Source organism: Pyrus communis, chromosome 10 (genome assembly GCF_963583255.1).
Source record: "Pyrus communis chromosome 10, drPyrComm1.1, whole genome shotgun sequence".
In the NCBI taxonomy this organism is placed as follows: domain Eukaryota; kingdom Viridiplantae; phylum Streptophyta; class Magnoliopsida; order Rosales; family Rosaceae; genus Pyrus; species Pyrus communis.
This window is the reverse complement of record NC_084812.1, coordinates 21,197,075-21,213,030: the sequence shown is the minus strand read 5'-3', so window position 1 is coordinate 21,213,030 and position 15,956 is coordinate 21,197,075. Positions and strand designations below refer to the sequence as shown.

Below are 15,956 nucleotides of genomic sequence, written 5' to 3'. Positions count from 1 at the left end.
TAATGGTAGCGGTGGTGGTAAGGATAGTGGTTGAGACGAGAGTGGTATTGGTAGGTTGGAGTAGTGATAACAGTGGTGACAAGAAATGTGTTAGTACTTAGTAGTGGTGAGATATAGGTGATGACAATAGCGGGGTAGAGGGCAATGGTGAAGGGAGTGATGGTGGTGTTGGTGGAGGTTAATGTGATGGTGGTAGAGAATGGTCGTGTTAACATTGGTTATAAGGGATGACTGTGAAAATGGTGGTTGAGAGGTAGGGATGATGGTGTTGAAGATGGTGGAGGTGGTGGTGGCCGTGGTGATGGTAGAAGGATGGAGAATGTTGTGATGGTGGCGGTGGCAATGGTGGTGCGATATGGTAGTGATGGTGGCACTGGTGTGGCCACAACAGTGAGACGATGGAGGCGGTGATGACCATGGTGGCAGAGGTGATGATAGTGGATAATATGTTGGTGGTGTTAGTGGGGTTAGTGATGGTGGTGATGGTGGCGGCAGCAGTTATGGTGAGACAGTGGAGTTAATGTCGGTTGTGGCGATGGTAAGATGATGGAGGTGGTGGTGGCGGTCATGATGGCGAGGATGGTGGCAGTAGCGGATATGGTGGTGGGAGGTGGTGGTGTCAAAGATGGTGGCTATAGTGGCGATCATGGTGAGACGATGGAGAATATGGTGGTGGTGGTGGCGGTGGAGACATTGGTGACAATAGTGGTGGCATATATGCTTTTATTTCTAATTAAAAGTCCGACTTCATTTTATAATATATCTTTTATTTTCTTTTATTTTGAAAAAAATAGAGGAAACATCAATTTGATGTTCTACAAAACTTAGACTAAATATTGTTTTCTGAGTTTATTTATCAAATCAGTCTGCCGAACACATTTTTCTATTGTTGAAAACGAAATATTGCTTTGTAAAATATTAACAAACAGAACCTCAGCTTCTTTGGGACATCAGAAGTTGAATACTAGTATTTGCTTTAGTAATTTTCGTTTTAACCTTCCAATTGGAATTCAATAAAAATGACACAAAAGAGAACATCAATTTTGCAGTAGCATTCAAACAACCAAAGTCCAAGATTTTGGCATCAACTCGTAATGTGGCTACTACAGTAGCATTGCATCGCTAATTTAGTCTGCGGTCAGAATTTCATGAACGTAAACAAAGTGGAGAAATTGGACCCAAAAGAAAAGAGAAAGGGTGCATAAACCCAAAGAGGTCTCTCTCTATCTGTTTGTCTTTTAGTACCACCACTACTTGTGTAGCTTGTGTTTTCAACATCCCACGCTGCATGAAGACAATATATCACCATAAAGTTTTAAATTAGATGTTCTAAAGCCATGCATTTTGTCGATGCAAATTTCTGCCGTTCTTTCTTTGACGAACATGCACATGCCAAATAATCAATATCTTTGATCAAAAACCTAAGCCTCACGCACCCACGAGATGAGGGGTTAGGCCAATGGATCTCCGATGCCTAAGTTAGTTTATCTAAAAAGAGTAAGTGTTTAGAACTTTTTAGGGTCGCAAAAGCTTACCGAAATTTGGCAGAGTTAGAGATATATATATAGGGGGAGAGGGCTGGCCATGGTGTAGGGTTTTTACCCTACACATGGCGGCATCCTATTGGCTGGCCAATGTGTATGGAGAGAATATTTTCAAGATATTAAATAGGAAATAATATATAGAGAGATAATGGAGTAAAAATCCTTAATTGATTTAAATAGGGATTACTTACTTGAATGGAGTGAATCTTCAATTGGTAATGTATTAAAGATAGGATTTGGGTAATTAATCCTTATCTCTTTTGACTTTTCCTTGCCAAGGGCGGGTGAGATGGGCAGTCCTATTCAGCTGCATAGACCTTCAAAGGTGCTGCGTGTGTGAGTATCTGAGGAGCCTGCCCATTTAATAAAGGCAATCTTGTCTTTCTTGAGCTAAAGTTCACGTGTCGCTTCTAGAATTTTTGGGATTATTTTAGGCTCCACACATTTCATAAAAGGCTAATAATAATAGTAATACGAAGAATCCACATATGGTTGATATGTAAATAATCTAAAAAACTATATAAATTTTAGTATTCGGCCCCTAGCTACTAATTTTCTTTAATTGAGACCTTATTGACTTTCAGGTTTTGATCGAAGTCCTGGATGTTAAATAAAGGAAAAAAATATTTATGAGGACTGAAAATATTGGGAATAGAGGGGAGATCCTCACCTGCAGGAAACTCCCAAGTTCTAGAGGCCTCGAATGTCTACTTTTTCCAATCCTTGTCGGAATTGGGAAGACGCTTCATCAGCCTGTCCTCGCTCTTTGCCTGGAGTCAGACATGACTACCCTTCTTCCAAACCTCCTAAAGTTGGAGCCACTCTGTCAAGTTACATCTGCTTGATCGCTTGTAGTTGGACAAGATTAACCATATATATTTTATATCAGATAAGATTCTATCTGGGCTCTATTTGTATTAAGGGTAAATTACATAAAACTACTTCAACTATTAGATTAGTCATAGTTTCATACCCCATCTTTAAAAAATTTCAATGACATACCTTATCTACAAAATTTTTACAATTTCATACCTTCTATTAGTTTTCTGTTAATTCTTCTGTTAAATAGTGATGTGATTTGAGATGGGGCCCATTCTATTAAAAATTAATAAAATATTAAAAAATCAATTAAAACTAAAAAAATTCATTTAATATTTATTTTGCTTGTGGGACCAATCCCTTACAAACCCATCACCCCACCCCTTATTCCCAGTTCACCCAAACATCCAACTCACCCATCTCCGGTCACCCCAACCTCTCATCTGCCACTTCTTCGACTCCCCCTCTCTCCGTTCCTCTCCTCCCTTCCCTCTGTTCATCTCCATCCATTACGTTCCATCAGATCTCTACCTCTCACGGGCTCAAACCCGATCCGATCCCCCTTGTCTTCTCCTTCGCAACCACCTCCCCGATCCGATCCCACATTTTCTCTCTCATCTCTCTCCTCTGTAAACCCTAAAAAGCGGAACCCCCAAACTCTCCCTCTCCTCACTTTCTCTCTCTATAGAGAGCCAGCAGAAGCCCCGACTCGATCCTGACCCGCCTCGACCCCTAAACTCTCTTTCTCCTCACTATTGGACATTTTCCAAGATGGGCTCGTAGGCTTCGGGCACGGGTGTGCTGAGAAATTTGGCTGGGTTTGCCGAAAATCAAAATATTCTGGGGTTGTGTTTTTTTTTTTTTTTTTCAAAATTTGTTTGTTTTTGGGGGAGAGATGAGAAGAGTGGGGGAGTGGGATGAGTGGCCGGGGAGGGTTAGGGGATGTTGGCGTGGGTTGGATTTGGGTTTGGGTTGGGGGAAGACAGGAGCGGAGAAATTTTTTGATGGGGATAAGGGGTGGGGTGATGGGTTTGTAGGGATGGGTCCCACATGCAAAAACAAAAAAGTTTTTTTTAGTTTTTTAATATTTAATTAATATTTTTAATATTTTTTTTAATTTTTTAATAAAGAGTAGGCCTGTCTCAAGCCACGTCACTATTTAACGGAAGAATTGACAGAAAACTGATGGAATGTATGAAATTGTAAAAAATTCGTAGATGAGGTATGACAATTTTTTAAAGATGGGGCATGAAACTGTGACTGACCCAATAGTTGAGGTAGTTTTATGTAATTTACCCTTGTATTAATTATTTAAACAATTTGTCTTTTAAATATTTTCTAAAAGATCATGTCTATAAATTTTGCTCAAAGCCGAAATTGTATGACTTTTTGATTAAATCATAATCAAATTGTCTATCCCCTAACCCTAATCATTGTTTTAAAAATCCTCGCCTAGGCCCCGCCTTGGCGTTAGGTGGCTGACCATTGCCCGATTAATGCCTAGGTGTTTGAAAACTAGGAAAGGGCGCCTAGACCTGCTAAGGCGTCTGCCTAGACCGCTTAGGCACCCTTATAGGTTGCAATTCACTTAGACAGAAAATAGATAACTTTCATTTTGCATTTTATTTTTTTAATCAATTATAAGAGGCTTGTTGAATACTTAAATGAACACACATTATATGCTTGTTCTCTATGTTTTCATTATGTTCTAATACTTCATAATATATATGTCTTTCTATTTTGTAGTTTATGATGAAATTATATATATTTGAAGTATAAACAGACACTTATTTTTAACGAAATATAATGGATTTACTTAAATACGCCTAGTTCACCTAGGCGCCTACCTGGCCGCCTAAGCGATAGGCCCCAACCTGCCACCTACTAGCGCCTAGCGTCTTTTAGAACCTTAATCTTAATCTATATTTGTGGTGTGTATATATATCATTTAAAAAAGTTTCAATTAATTATGTTTTTTGTTGGGTAAATTACAAAAAACTACCTCAACTGTTGGGCCAACCATAGTTTCATACCTCATCTTTAAAACATTTCAATGTCATATCTTATCTTATGAATTTGTTGCAATGTCATACCTCCATCACTTTGTCTGTCAATTAACTCATACAAACGAGTGGTGGATTGCGTAATGGATGAAGTCTCTGACTTTTAACTCATATATTCATAATTTAACTATGCAAAATTAACGACTTTTTAATATCATGCAAAAAACCAATGAAGACTTCGGAACAACGTAAAGTATCAAGTTTGTAACCTTCGCTCGGTTGCTCCGGTCACTATTGGGGATAAATATGTAAAGAGATAGATATAGGGAAGCAAACACAAGATGTATGTTATTCACTTAAGTTTGGCTATGTCCACGGAGTAGAGGACGTCTCATTAATAGTGAAGGGTTTACACAAATACATAGGTTCAAGCATAATCATCATTAGTGAGTTCTAATGACTAGTTTAAGTACAATAATAACGTTAGGGATTTTCATTGTAGGGGAATGGTCTTCTTTTATAGTTGAGGAGGGTGTCCAACTTTTGTTCGTGGTCGATGTGGGACTCTATGAGCTTTATTCCGACGTTGACATGTGTCGTGCCATGATTGGCCTCCTGGTTGGAGAGAAACCCTTGTGCCTTAGCAGGGCTACCTCAGCATGAACCCCTTAGTGGATCCTTAAAGATATGAAGTTGACCGATGCTTGGTAGATTGGTCAAGTATGGTACAAATATCTTCCTTAAATTTTGTAATGCTAGCTACAACCTTAAAACTTATTCCTCTGCACAATGCCAATGCCAGCTTGATTTTCAAACAACTTTCTTATGGATTCAGGCTACTGAATGATGATCCTCTTAGGATCCTCTTTGTGAGGATTCTGGGAATTCTTCAATCGTATCCGTTCATCGTACACCATACGGTCATATATCATTTTTTCATTTAAAATTGAATATAAATGCTACCTGAAAAATGGACTACATGACATACGATAAATAGACACGATTAGAAGATCCCCTGCATCTTCACAAAGAGGATCCAGAGAGGATCCTCATTCCAAGTTGCTGTTGAATGACATCACGATCTTAAAATACTCAAATCATCAATATCTTGTTTAGCAGACCTAGTCTTAACTCAATTGACTACATCCGCGTATTCCCATTCTCGCCCCACCCAAGTTCAAAATGACTAGAGGCGTCTACTTTCCCGACTGCACCCAAGTTCAAAACTCCCTTCCGGTAGTTCAGGATTTACAACACGGATTATGATTCATCAACCCTTTTAATACATTTCTTTTGTTTTTTTTTTTTTTCTGTACGGCAGATATATGGAAACTATGAATGTTTAAAGGCAAAAAACAAAACATAGATTTATTCAGTGAATATTCCGTTGAATTGTTCTGCCGGCCACTGAGAACATATGAATGTTTGAAGCAATTAACGATAATCTAACTTTCATTGACGTTTTTAACAATGTTAAACCTCGAATGTCATACTCAATCAACAATAATATAACCCTAAATACAGTCCTATTTATTTGCATTATATTGCACCAAACTTTAACGTAACACATTCGCCACATATGAGTTTCAAAAGCATAATGTCTCTCCAAGAGTTCTCCAGCGGGGATGATCGAGTCCACATTGCGGGAAGTACTACAAATGGTTTCGACCCAACAACCGGAATATATCACTCCCCTCTCAACATTGGTCCCCGTTACAAAATCCCCGCCAAGCATAACCTCGACACGGCCACATTTATTTTGTCGCAGTTTCTGCCCCGATATGAGGCTGAGTCGCGAGTTGCACTCATTGACTCGGCCACCAACGAACGAGTCACCTATGAACAGCTTCGTCATTCAATTCATGCTCTTGCTTCAGGCTTGTACCAGGCACTTGGTGTTAGAAAAGGGGATGTGGTTTTTCTCTTGTCACCTAACTCACTTTTGTACCCAACCATATGCCTGGCAGTGTTGTCAATTGGTGCAATTTTAACCACGGCAAATCCGATCAACACCGAGTCAGAAATCGGCAAGCAAGTTCGCGATTCGGGTGCCAAGCTTGCTATTTCATCTCCTGAGGAGCTTCACAAATTGGTCCCAACTGGGGTGCCTACAATATTAACATCAAGGCCGTTAAGTGGTGATGACTCACTCACCATTGAACAGTTGATTGAAGGTTATGATCCCATTCCGACCGAGTTGTTGCAAGCCCGTCCGACTCAGTCAGACACTGCTGCTATTTTGTACTCCTCAGGGACTACTGGGACAAGTAAAGGTGTAGTTCTAACACATGCAAATTTCATTGCCATTATCACAATGCTCAGATGGACGGTGGACGAAACATCAGCACAGGACGATGTGTTTTTGTGCTTCATTCCTATGTTCCACATCTATGGGCTCGCTTTCTTCGGCCTTGGATTGTTTTGCGCAGGAACCACCACTGTTTTGATGCAAAGGTTTGAGTTCAACACCATGTTGGATGCTATAAAAACTCACAAAGTGAGCAACATACCAGCCGTGCCTCCGGTGATTCTTGGACTAGTAAAGTACGCAAGCAAAGCTGCCCACGACTTATCGTCTCTGAGGAGGGTGAGCTCAGGGGCCGCACCGTTGAGCAAAGAATTGATTGATGAGTTTAGAGAGCGGTTTCCTTGGGTTGAGATGAGGCCAGGCTATGGCCTAACGGAAAGCTGTGGTGCAGCAACTATTTTCATTTCAGACAAGCAGGCAAAGGCTCACTCCGCCTCTTGTGGGGTGCTGCTGCCGGGTTTTTCTGCTAAGATAGTGGATATCGAAACCGGGGAGGCCTTGCCGCCATATAAGGAAGGAGAGCTGTGGCTAAAGAGCCCTACTATTATGAAAGAGTATTTGGGGAATGTGGAATCGACACTTGCAGCTATTGACTCAAATGGCTGGCTGAAAACTGGTGATCTTTGCTATTTTAATGAGGAAGGCTTCCTTTTCATCGTTGATCGGATAAAGGAGCTCATCAAGCATAATGGATATCAGGTTGCTCCGGCGGAATTGGAGGCCATACTTTTGAGTCATCCTCAAATTCTTGATGCAGCCGTTATACCGTGCGTTGCTTACCTCCCTCTTTCTAAATGCGAACAAGCTCCTTATATCTGCATCCATATCTATATCTATCTGTGTGTATAATACAACTAAAAATGATGCAGTGTTGAAGACGAAGAAGCAGGAAAAATACCAATGGCATATGTGGTGAGAGCAGCTAGTCCAGATGGACTCACTGAAGACCAAGTCATCCAATTTGTTGCCGGCCAGGTCAGTCTTTGAGATTCATTCTGCATCCTTTTTCAGTAGCCACTAATCTTGAGAAACAGTCTTCTAACTTCTGGTACTCGAAATTTTCAGGTGGCTCCCTACAAAAAAGTAAGAAGAGTGGACTTTATCTCTGCCATTCCGCGGTCACCAGCAAGTAAAATCTTAAGGAAGGAACTGGTTATCTTACAAAACAAACAGCAAACAGTCTCTAGATTGTAATGCCTTTTTATCTGCCATTCCGGGATAAGCAAGTTACAAAATATAAAGTAAGAGTTACAGATTATTGTCGTTTGAATCATACATTTGAGGTTTTTAAATTCAATAAAGATCAATGTTATCCATTCTAAGAACCAATCCATGTTTCTCTAGCATGCATTGCTCACTCACCATATAACCCAAATATGGGAGTTAAAGCAATTCGATGAGAGGTCCTGAAGATTAATGACCTGAATGAGCCACTGAATCTGTTGGCACTTTTTGTTACAAAATAATATCAACTTGGAAAATGCCAAGACCTCGGCTCCATAATGTTATAGCCCCGATATTTTGGGAAGTAGACATCTTTTCGACAGTACTAGGCATTCTTGTCATGTTGTTTTTAGATCATAGCAAACTGGGGTTATGCCTGTACAACAGATGACAGATAAGGCAGTAAACAATTCAGACAGGGCAAAAAGACCAAGTAAGAAACACCAAGTACTTCAACAAGATATAGCAAAATATCAACTCGCCCTCCTATAACACCCACTCCCTTCCCCCCGGATTCATTTGCTCCAGCACCACAACTTACCTTGCATCATTTATGAAGGATACAAAAGCACTGTTGACTGTTAGGTCATTCTACCAATTAGATGTTATCTCCTAGGCTCCTACCCCTAGCATCGAACATTATTATAATTCTCTCTTTTTTATTATTTCTTACAATTTTTGCATTTAGTTTCTAATTTAAAAGGGAGGTTCTCTCTCTTTTACAGCCAAAAAGAAGAAGGGATAAAATGTCCCAATTGAAATGACAAACACAAAGGCTTGTATAGTTTCAAGGTCTAAGAAGCTGAATAACCACCAAATAACTTCGGACCTATAATACTACGTCCTAGTATGATCTGCACCATAACATTTTGACTGTCATATACTTTACTGAATTATATTAGATTAAGATATAACCATTGTCATGTTCAAGGCAAGAAGTCAGTTTTGGTATATACGAGAACCTTCTAATATAAAACAATTCATCTATGAAGGCATACGAGTACAAAGAGAGTTTACAAGACAAACCTAAAAGCATCAACCATAACAATTTGGTCCTCTTGCATCATCTCTTTCCAACCTATCTGAGAATCAGTTTTTCCAACCAATTTAACCAGATGGACGGTGTTAATCACCTAATGTTAGAAGGAAGGAAGAAGAAACAATAAAACCAGTCCAGAGTGAGACATCCATGGCTCCATGTAAGCACCATGCCACTAATTTCAAGTTCTTTTGAAAACCACCAAATAAGAGAGATACTAGAGAACTCTTTGATAAAGCAATCTTCAATTGGGTTATGTTTTAGTTTGGTAACAAAAAATAATAGTTTTTCAGAAAACCACCCTCTTTTATAATTAGAATTGGTGAATACAATTATTAAAGAATATATGTTAAGCATTTGGGTTACATCTGCCTGTGTGGAAATATATTTTTTCTACGAATGTTATTGATGATCTTAAAAAGGAAAATAGCTATAAGAAGAAGCAACAGTGCATCCCCATAGAAGATTTGAAAACTATAACACCTTTCAAATCCAAAATTAACCTAACTCTGAACCTCTTTTTCCTCACTTTCTGTCTTAGTTTGGACGACCACAATTTCACATGGATCTACGCAGAAAGTAACATGAAAGGACAGTATTTCCCAAGTAAGAAGACATGACTTGCGGGCATAAATAAATAAAGGTTAACATGGCATGTACAAGTATTTAAGACTTTCTTAGAGTTCACGACCATCTGAGATTTTCATGTTCACACATATCCTGGTTTCAGCACTACATAAATTATGAGATGGATAGTGAATGTGGCATAAATAATCCTCCAAAAGCTATATTGGTGGTTGGCGAGCTATTACTAGAAGAAAAGTAAGTATACAAATAAACAAGTTTTGTTTAATAGCTAAGAAGGTGCAATGATGCGGTGTTGGAACTACAGAGTAAAACTGATCAGACCAAGTAGAAGATCCTTTTTTCGACCACAAAAATAATATATGTTTATGAACATTTAAGACAAAATAAATATCAACAGAGATCTCTTAAGAGGGAAGCGTCATTACCACATCGTCAGCAGGTTCAGTCTTCTCGAGTGGGTTGTGAGGGCAAGCATTCTTCATTGAAGAGTCCAACTCAAGTTATTTTTCAGATGACATGTGTTTAAAAATATGGATCATCACCAAATGATCAACATATCCATTTCACTAGTTTCAAGGACTCTCATTGTATTTGTGAAACCTTGAATTACCAATTTCAACTTCCATTGTCCAAGTTCTCTAACATTGGAATAACCCAGTCACCATCCATTTTGCCATCCCCATCTACTTTGAACTCCTTAATTTCCTTTGGAGCTGGCATTTGTCTAGTATTTCGACGCCCTAGGAAAACAAGGTCTAAAGTTTTCCTTCGAACATCATACATCGGATTGGACTCAATCAGGCACCCTTTACTATAAGCCTCTCTAAGAAAAACAGTTTGACTATTACGTCTGGTTGATATGTAAAATATTCCAGGGTGCTTCAAGATAAGCTCCCGCACATTAACGACCATAGAAAAATCTCTCCGAAAATGAGATAATCTTTCAACCTCAACCATCTTCTCTACTGTCAAACTCAAGAACTCGTGAAGAATACCAACCGCCCGTTTCTCATACCTCTCTATCCCTCCACAAGTACGAATGCGGACCTCTTTCCTGTCATAAGGCTTCACGTAAGGAAGCCTTTGCCAATTCTTCAACTTATCTCTAAATCCTGCCTGGATCTCATACCCTGTTGGGAAATTTATAGGGAAGGCGTACTTTGTCTCAAACTCACTCAACCACTTCTCTTTAAATTCCTTCTCTCGCCATTTCTCAATTTCAGCAACATCCAAATTCTCATCTCTGCTAATCAGTTCTACAACCTCTAAATCAATCAACCTAAAATCCTTTGAATATTTACCAAGGATAGACTCTCTGAAATCCTCGGGCAATCCAAATTCTCTCCTGACCAACCTCAAAGCATGGACACGCAGAGTGCCACTTACAGACATCATCAACAACTTCTTTACACGATGAACAACTTCGAGTTCCCATTGTTTCATAGCCATTGCCTCTTCCTCTATTAAACCCCTCATTTTCTTACTTATCCTGCAACACAAACTGCATCGTACCGGATGTTTAAACACCTCAAAAACATGTGGGTATTTGTGAACAAAGGCGCCAATGCCTACATTAAGCCCCACAAGGTTCCTCCATCGAGACATCAGTTGCAAGGACACAAAGGGTCCGCGCTTCCGACTGGACATGAGGTCATGGAGCTTTAGGATGATATCGAGCTTCTTGAGGTCGGTTGTGAGTTTGTCTATCTTCGAGTCCCTTGTTCGGTCTTCTAAGCGTGTTCGCGCCGAAATTACAGGCTTTAGCCATCTTTTTTGTACAAAGGAATTGAAGGGGCCAAAAGGGGTCACTTGTGAGCATAATACAGAAGCTTTGAACTCGAAGAGGCTGAGTTTGGAGCTTTCGAATAGTCTCATGGGTCCTGATTTGGTGGGTTAAGATGACCTATTTGCACGGCCCTCATCAAGGGTTGTGGTTGGCTTGTACATCTGCCCCTGCCTGCTATTCTCGAAGGCACAAAATGCAACCGAATCTAAAACTTTCATCATCTATTTTATAAATCACCATCCCCCCTTAAACTATTGCCCGATGATCAAATTAAACCTGAAACCTTCAACTGCATCAATGATTCAATATGGCCGCCCAAAACTTGTTAGCATGCTTCAATGGCACCCGCTGCATTTCTTCTCCTCTTTCTATATCTTTAAACCTCCTCATTCCGCAATTTATCGGCTGAGATTTATCGGTGCCCAGCGACAAGCGACAGAGAGTATCAAAGTTAGACAAGAACATTCTTGTTTGTTGATGAAATGCAGATTAAACAAAAACAAAACAAAACCAAAAAGAAAAGGAAAAAAAAAAAAAAAAGTAACCAAAGCAATCAAAGGCGACGCAATTCATAAGCCATGTTGCAAATACTTCACTATCACTTGTCAGAAGTACCGATCACGGTACACCCTTAATTAACCACTTTGTCGCTAAAACCTGTATTATTCTATGAGACAACGAGAGCTGTCAAGAGAGAGAGAGGCTGACCCGTTACTGGAGCGTTCATGGTCCTGGTAAGCTTGGAAGATCGACACTTCTGCAACCTCAGCAACCTCAGAGAAGCTCTGCAACCTCAGCAGCGCAAATACAACAAGAGGTTAAATGTTTTCTTTTTATTTCGACCCCAACTTCTCCTCCGCTTTCATTTTCGTCCCCAAATTTCCTTGTTATTGTGTACGGTTAATAAATTGACCCTCGCCGTCTCGCGTGGCGTTTTGGTCATTTCAATTATTTGCACAAACAATTTTTATTTTTTTTAATTACGTTCATCCTTAATTTTTGAACGTTGAATTGATTAATTATATGAATTTATATGAATACAACACATAAGATTAAAAAGTACGTGCATGTGTATTTGTCTTTTACCTTTTGTTAACTGCATTGATTTTCTAAGGACTAGTTAAGTACCCACGGACGGTAAGATATTATGTTAGAGGTCATTGTATCATATAAGACCGTTAATTGATGATTGTAATAAATATATAAACGCATTGTAGCCAAGTCCCACTTCTCTTTACAAGTTATAGAGTTTAGATATATTCTTTTTTTAAAGATTTGATCAAAGTCCTTTGACCAATAAACACGTCAAGAGTTTTCAATTTACTTAAATTACATGTCATTTTGTATTTTTCTGAAATAAAGATAGTATAAATTTAATAATATATGTTTTTAGTTGGTTGCCACTTGTGTGTTTGAAAGCACTTTTAGTAAAAATGCTAGTGTATATTTGAAAAACACTTAAAGTGTCTCCTGAAAGAAGCAATTTTTTCTTCCAAAATGCTCTTCAAGTACTTTTAGAATCCAAAAATATTTTCACCAAAAACGATTTCCATCATTTTAAAATCATTTCTAAACATGCCCATAATATCCATGTATGTTTAGAAGAAGTGAAAAATAAAACGATTGCATATAATCATTTCATATGTATCACATCCAGCTAGTTATTCCATATATAATCAAATCTATAGTTTTCAAATGATCGAATATTGTTTGTGGGTGAGGATTACTGCTTCTCAGCTTCTGCTCAAGACTTTCCACGGGCAAGGATCCTCTTCAGATCCTCTTTGTGAGGATCCGGAGATCAATCAATCGTGTCCGTTCATAGTGCATCGCGCAGTCAGTTTTCGTTTGGTACTATTTATATTCAATTTTAAATTAAAATTTTAAAATAATTTCCAATTGCGATAAACGAACACGATTGATTGATTCTCCGGATCCTCACAAAGAGGATCCGGATAGGATCCTATTCCACTTTCCACTACCAAATACATTATCGAGGCTGTGCTAATCTCGCTTTGGCACCCCCACTTCTTGATCAAACCGAAGCTGGACATGCGGTTAGGAGCTTTTGACTCCGGGAAACTGATCTCTCACCGTTGCATTCCATACAGACGTAGAGCAACTTGGTTAATAGAATGTTTCTATTAGCATACTAAAGCAGTAACAACCAAACAGCATTCAAAACTGGTTTGGCTGTGATAATTGAGGGGTAGCTACTATTTTGAAATGAGTCCGCATCTAATGTCTCTAATAACAACAAAAAAAGTTCCAAAGACGATGCTTAACAAGAAAATAGAAGTGAAATTCATGTTAAATCAATCAATTTAACAAAAACACACACCAAAGTCAATACGATGAGTCATAATGATATCCGTCAATTAAACTATAAGAAGAAGATAAGAGACCGACAATGAAAGCTTTTATTAAAAGGAATTTCATTAGCATATAAATACACTAGGATTTTGAAGCATTCAGATGTTTCATGATTGCATTAGTAGATTGATGAGCAAAGTACTTCTGCCTAAGCATTACATATGGGTATCCAATGAATGATAACAGGTGAGCTGGTTTCGAGAAGGAAAGTATTTCATACCACACTTGGTTGTTCTCATCCAGTTCAATTGAGAAGCGTTCTTCCCCAGCCTACGTTCCACAAAATTTGTGGACCACAAATCAGTTTGGATTTTCATATAACTCTATGATTTATAATCTTCTCTTTCCAAATTAAACACCTCTTGATCTTAAATTCACGAAGACTGAACCAAGTGAAAAAGAACTAACCAGCAGGTGACCTTGAAGGGTACCGCCTCCAAAACGGAAAGATGCCATCGCCTGTTTACTTCTTTTATTTTCATTCACATATACAACCTGGAGAGGCATCATGACCCATGGCAGAAACTCCTTGACGCAAACACAAAACTTCACTCCATTTTGAACTGGCGTCTTCGGATCAACAAATGCCCAATTCAATCCAAAATGCCTGCAAAACCACACACATTCTGTCATAAGATAACGTTTTCCTTTCTCAACTGAGATTCCTTTAATCTAGAAACGACATTGGCTGACCTCCAGTCCTGAAGAGCCGTCTTGCCCTTTTCATAAGTGTCCAGACCCGAACCAACCAAATTGCGAGAATGGTTTAACAAGAAGCCATCTTTTGAGAGGCCTTTATCTTCTTGGAGGGAAGACAGGGACTTGGCAGTAGCTCCCTTGAATTTAGGGTCATAGTTAAAGCTACCTGACCTGGTTATAAGCATTACGCACAAATTCATAAATAAGGCTTCAACTTCCAATTCGTCGGTAGCAGAAATGAATATATATTAAGAGCAATGTTGTTTACCTGTCAATGCAAGCTTTTTGTTCCTGAGGAGTTGGCCTGCCCCAGCTCAAGAAAACCATGCCTGCCAAACGCATCCGTAGTATTAAAAATGACATGTTGAGCAGAAGAATGTTTGTGTTCATGGAGTTTGAGCAAAACCCCCATCAAATTCAAGCAAACGAAAATTAAAGAATGCAAACTAATCGTATAGAGTTTTCAACATACAAATGGCCCGTGTTATTTCGACAACATAAATATATAAAATGCAAAATGAAGTAAAGAAAAAGCAAGCTTGGCCAACAAATAGAAGTAGCATTCTCCAAGGAATAACACCCACCAAAATCATATCAACCCCTAACCGCAGGAAACATGTTCATCGCTAACCTAATGAACCCAAAACTATAAATGCTTTAATTTTCCAAAATTCAGGTTCGTAAAAAGTTTAGGGCATGTTTAGTACTCTACTTGAATCCAAATTTTTAAACTCAAAAACAATTTTCAAGTTTTAAACCTTAAAAACTTGTTTGGTAGGACTATTTTCAAAAACTGAACTTGAAACTAACTCAAAAATATAATTTATTGTTTAAAAACATAAAAAATGAGCTTTTAGATTTTTTAAACTTAAAACCCACTTTTTTTTTCTTTCCGTCATCCCATCTCTCCTTTTTTTAATTTTTTTTTTATTTTTTTTTTTCGTCTCTCTTTCAATCATTTCATTCTTTCGGTTCTCTCTCACTCCTCTTCCTCTCTATCTCATCTGATTCTCTCTTTTCTTCAATTATCTCTTACCTTTTTTTTTGTCTTCTCTCCTCTCTTTCTCCCTCTCCTGCAACCCTCATTTTAGATATCTTTATTCAGTTTAAGTCGTAAAATTTAAAAATTTAAAATCGTAAACTAATTAAGTTTTTGAGTTTTAAAGAAAATTGTTTTCAAGAAATGTTATTAAAAAATATTTTGAAAAATGATAAAAATTTTCAAGATACCAAAGCCTTAATTCTTCAAACAATTCAAACAACGGCGGCAAAAGCCCAAATGTCATATCTCAACTTGGAAACGCAAAGGTAAGAGCAGATGAAGTAATCCAAATCAGGGTTCACAAATCATGAGGAGTTAGGATTTTGAATCAGAAGCCTGAATACATAACCAAATAATTATATAAAAAATGAGGTGGAGGAGATGAAACTGACCTTGGTTGCGGTTGCGTCCAAGTCTGAAATATTAGTCGAAATCTGAGGTGGAATAGAGAAGAGATGGTGGCGCCGCCGTCGCAACTACTTCGAAGCCGTTGAAGTCGCCCGAGACGGACTGGTGTGGGGGTTTATGGCG

The 15,956-nt window shown here is 38.6% G+C and overlaps 3 protein-coding genes across 3 annotated transcripts; 1 reads left to right on the top strand and 2 right to left on the bottom strand.

Annotated features, from left to right (window-relative positions):
• The first annotated feature begins 5,772 nt into the window (after positions 1-5,772).
• On the top strand, positions 5,773-8,245 carry LOC137748542 (probable CoA ligase CCL5). The gene is made up of 3 exons (XM_068488710.1): positions 5,773-7,441; positions 7,544-7,649; positions 7,740-8,245. The coding sequence occupies exons 1-3, from the start codon at positions 5,946-5,948 to the stop codon at positions 7,866-7,868; spliced, it is 1,731 nt and encodes a 576-aa protein (XP_068344811.1). The 5' UTR covers positions 5,773-5,945; the 3' UTR covers positions 7,869-8,245.
• A 1,625-nt stretch (positions 8,246-9,870) lies between these two features.
• On the bottom strand, positions 9,871-11,775 carry LOC137748541 (protein ROOT PRIMORDIUM DEFECTIVE 1-like). The gene has a single exon (XM_068488709.1). It carries the CDS (start codon positions 11,398-11,400, stop codon positions 10,141-10,143), a length of 1,260 nt encoding a protein of 419 aa, XP_068344810.1. The 5' UTR covers positions 11,401-11,775; the 3' UTR covers positions 9,871-10,140.
• A 1,938-nt stretch (positions 11,776-13,713) lies between these two features.
• On the bottom strand, positions 13,714-15,956 carry LOC137748755 (UPF0548 protein At2g17695). Its single transcript, XM_068488934.1, has 5 exons — positions 15,818-15,956; positions 14,652-14,712; positions 14,378-14,554; positions 14,093-14,291; positions 13,714-13,954 (listed from the first exon to the last, which is right to left on the bottom strand). Exons 2-5 carry the CDS (start codon positions 14,708-14,710, stop codon positions 13,766-13,768), a joined length of 624 nt encoding a protein of 207 aa, XP_068345035.1. The 5' UTR covers positions 14,711-14,712; positions 15,818-15,956; the 3' UTR covers positions 13,714-13,765.

What these genes read in the sequence shown, in the direction of transcription:
- LOC137748542 (XM_068488710.1), top strand. Translation starts at nt 5,946, where the DNA reads ATGAGTTTCAAAAGCATAATGTCTCTCCAAGAGTTCTCCAGCGGGGAT. An exon ending in CTTGATGCAGCCGTTATACC is followed by an intron (nt 7,442 to 7,543) that starts GTGCGTTGCTTA and finishes AAAATGATGCAG; the next exon opens with TGTTGAAGACGAAGAAGCAG. An exon ending in TCCAATTTGTTGCCGGCCAG is followed by an intron (nt 7,650 to 7,739) that starts GTCAGTCTTTGA and finishes CGAAATTTTCAG; the next exon opens with GTGGCTCCCTACAAAAAAGT.
- LOC137748541 (XM_068488709.1), bottom strand. Translation starts at nt 11,400, where the DNA reads ATGAGACTATTCGAAAGCTCCAAACTCAGCCTCTTCGAGTTCAAAGCT.
- LOC137748755 (XM_068488934.1), bottom strand. Translation starts at nt 14,710, where the DNA reads ATGGTTTTCTTGAGCTGGGGCAGGCCAACTCCTCAGGAACAAAAAGCT. An exon ending in CAAAAAGCTTGCATTGACAG is followed by an intron (nt 14,555 to 14,651) that starts GTAAACAACATT and finishes GCTTATAACCAG; the next exon opens with GTCAGGTAGCTTTAACTATG. An exon ending in ACGGCTCTTCAGGACTGGAG is followed by an intron (nt 14,292 to 14,377) that starts GTCAGCCAATGT and finishes GTGGTTTTGCAG; the next exon opens with GCATTTTGGATTGAATTGGG.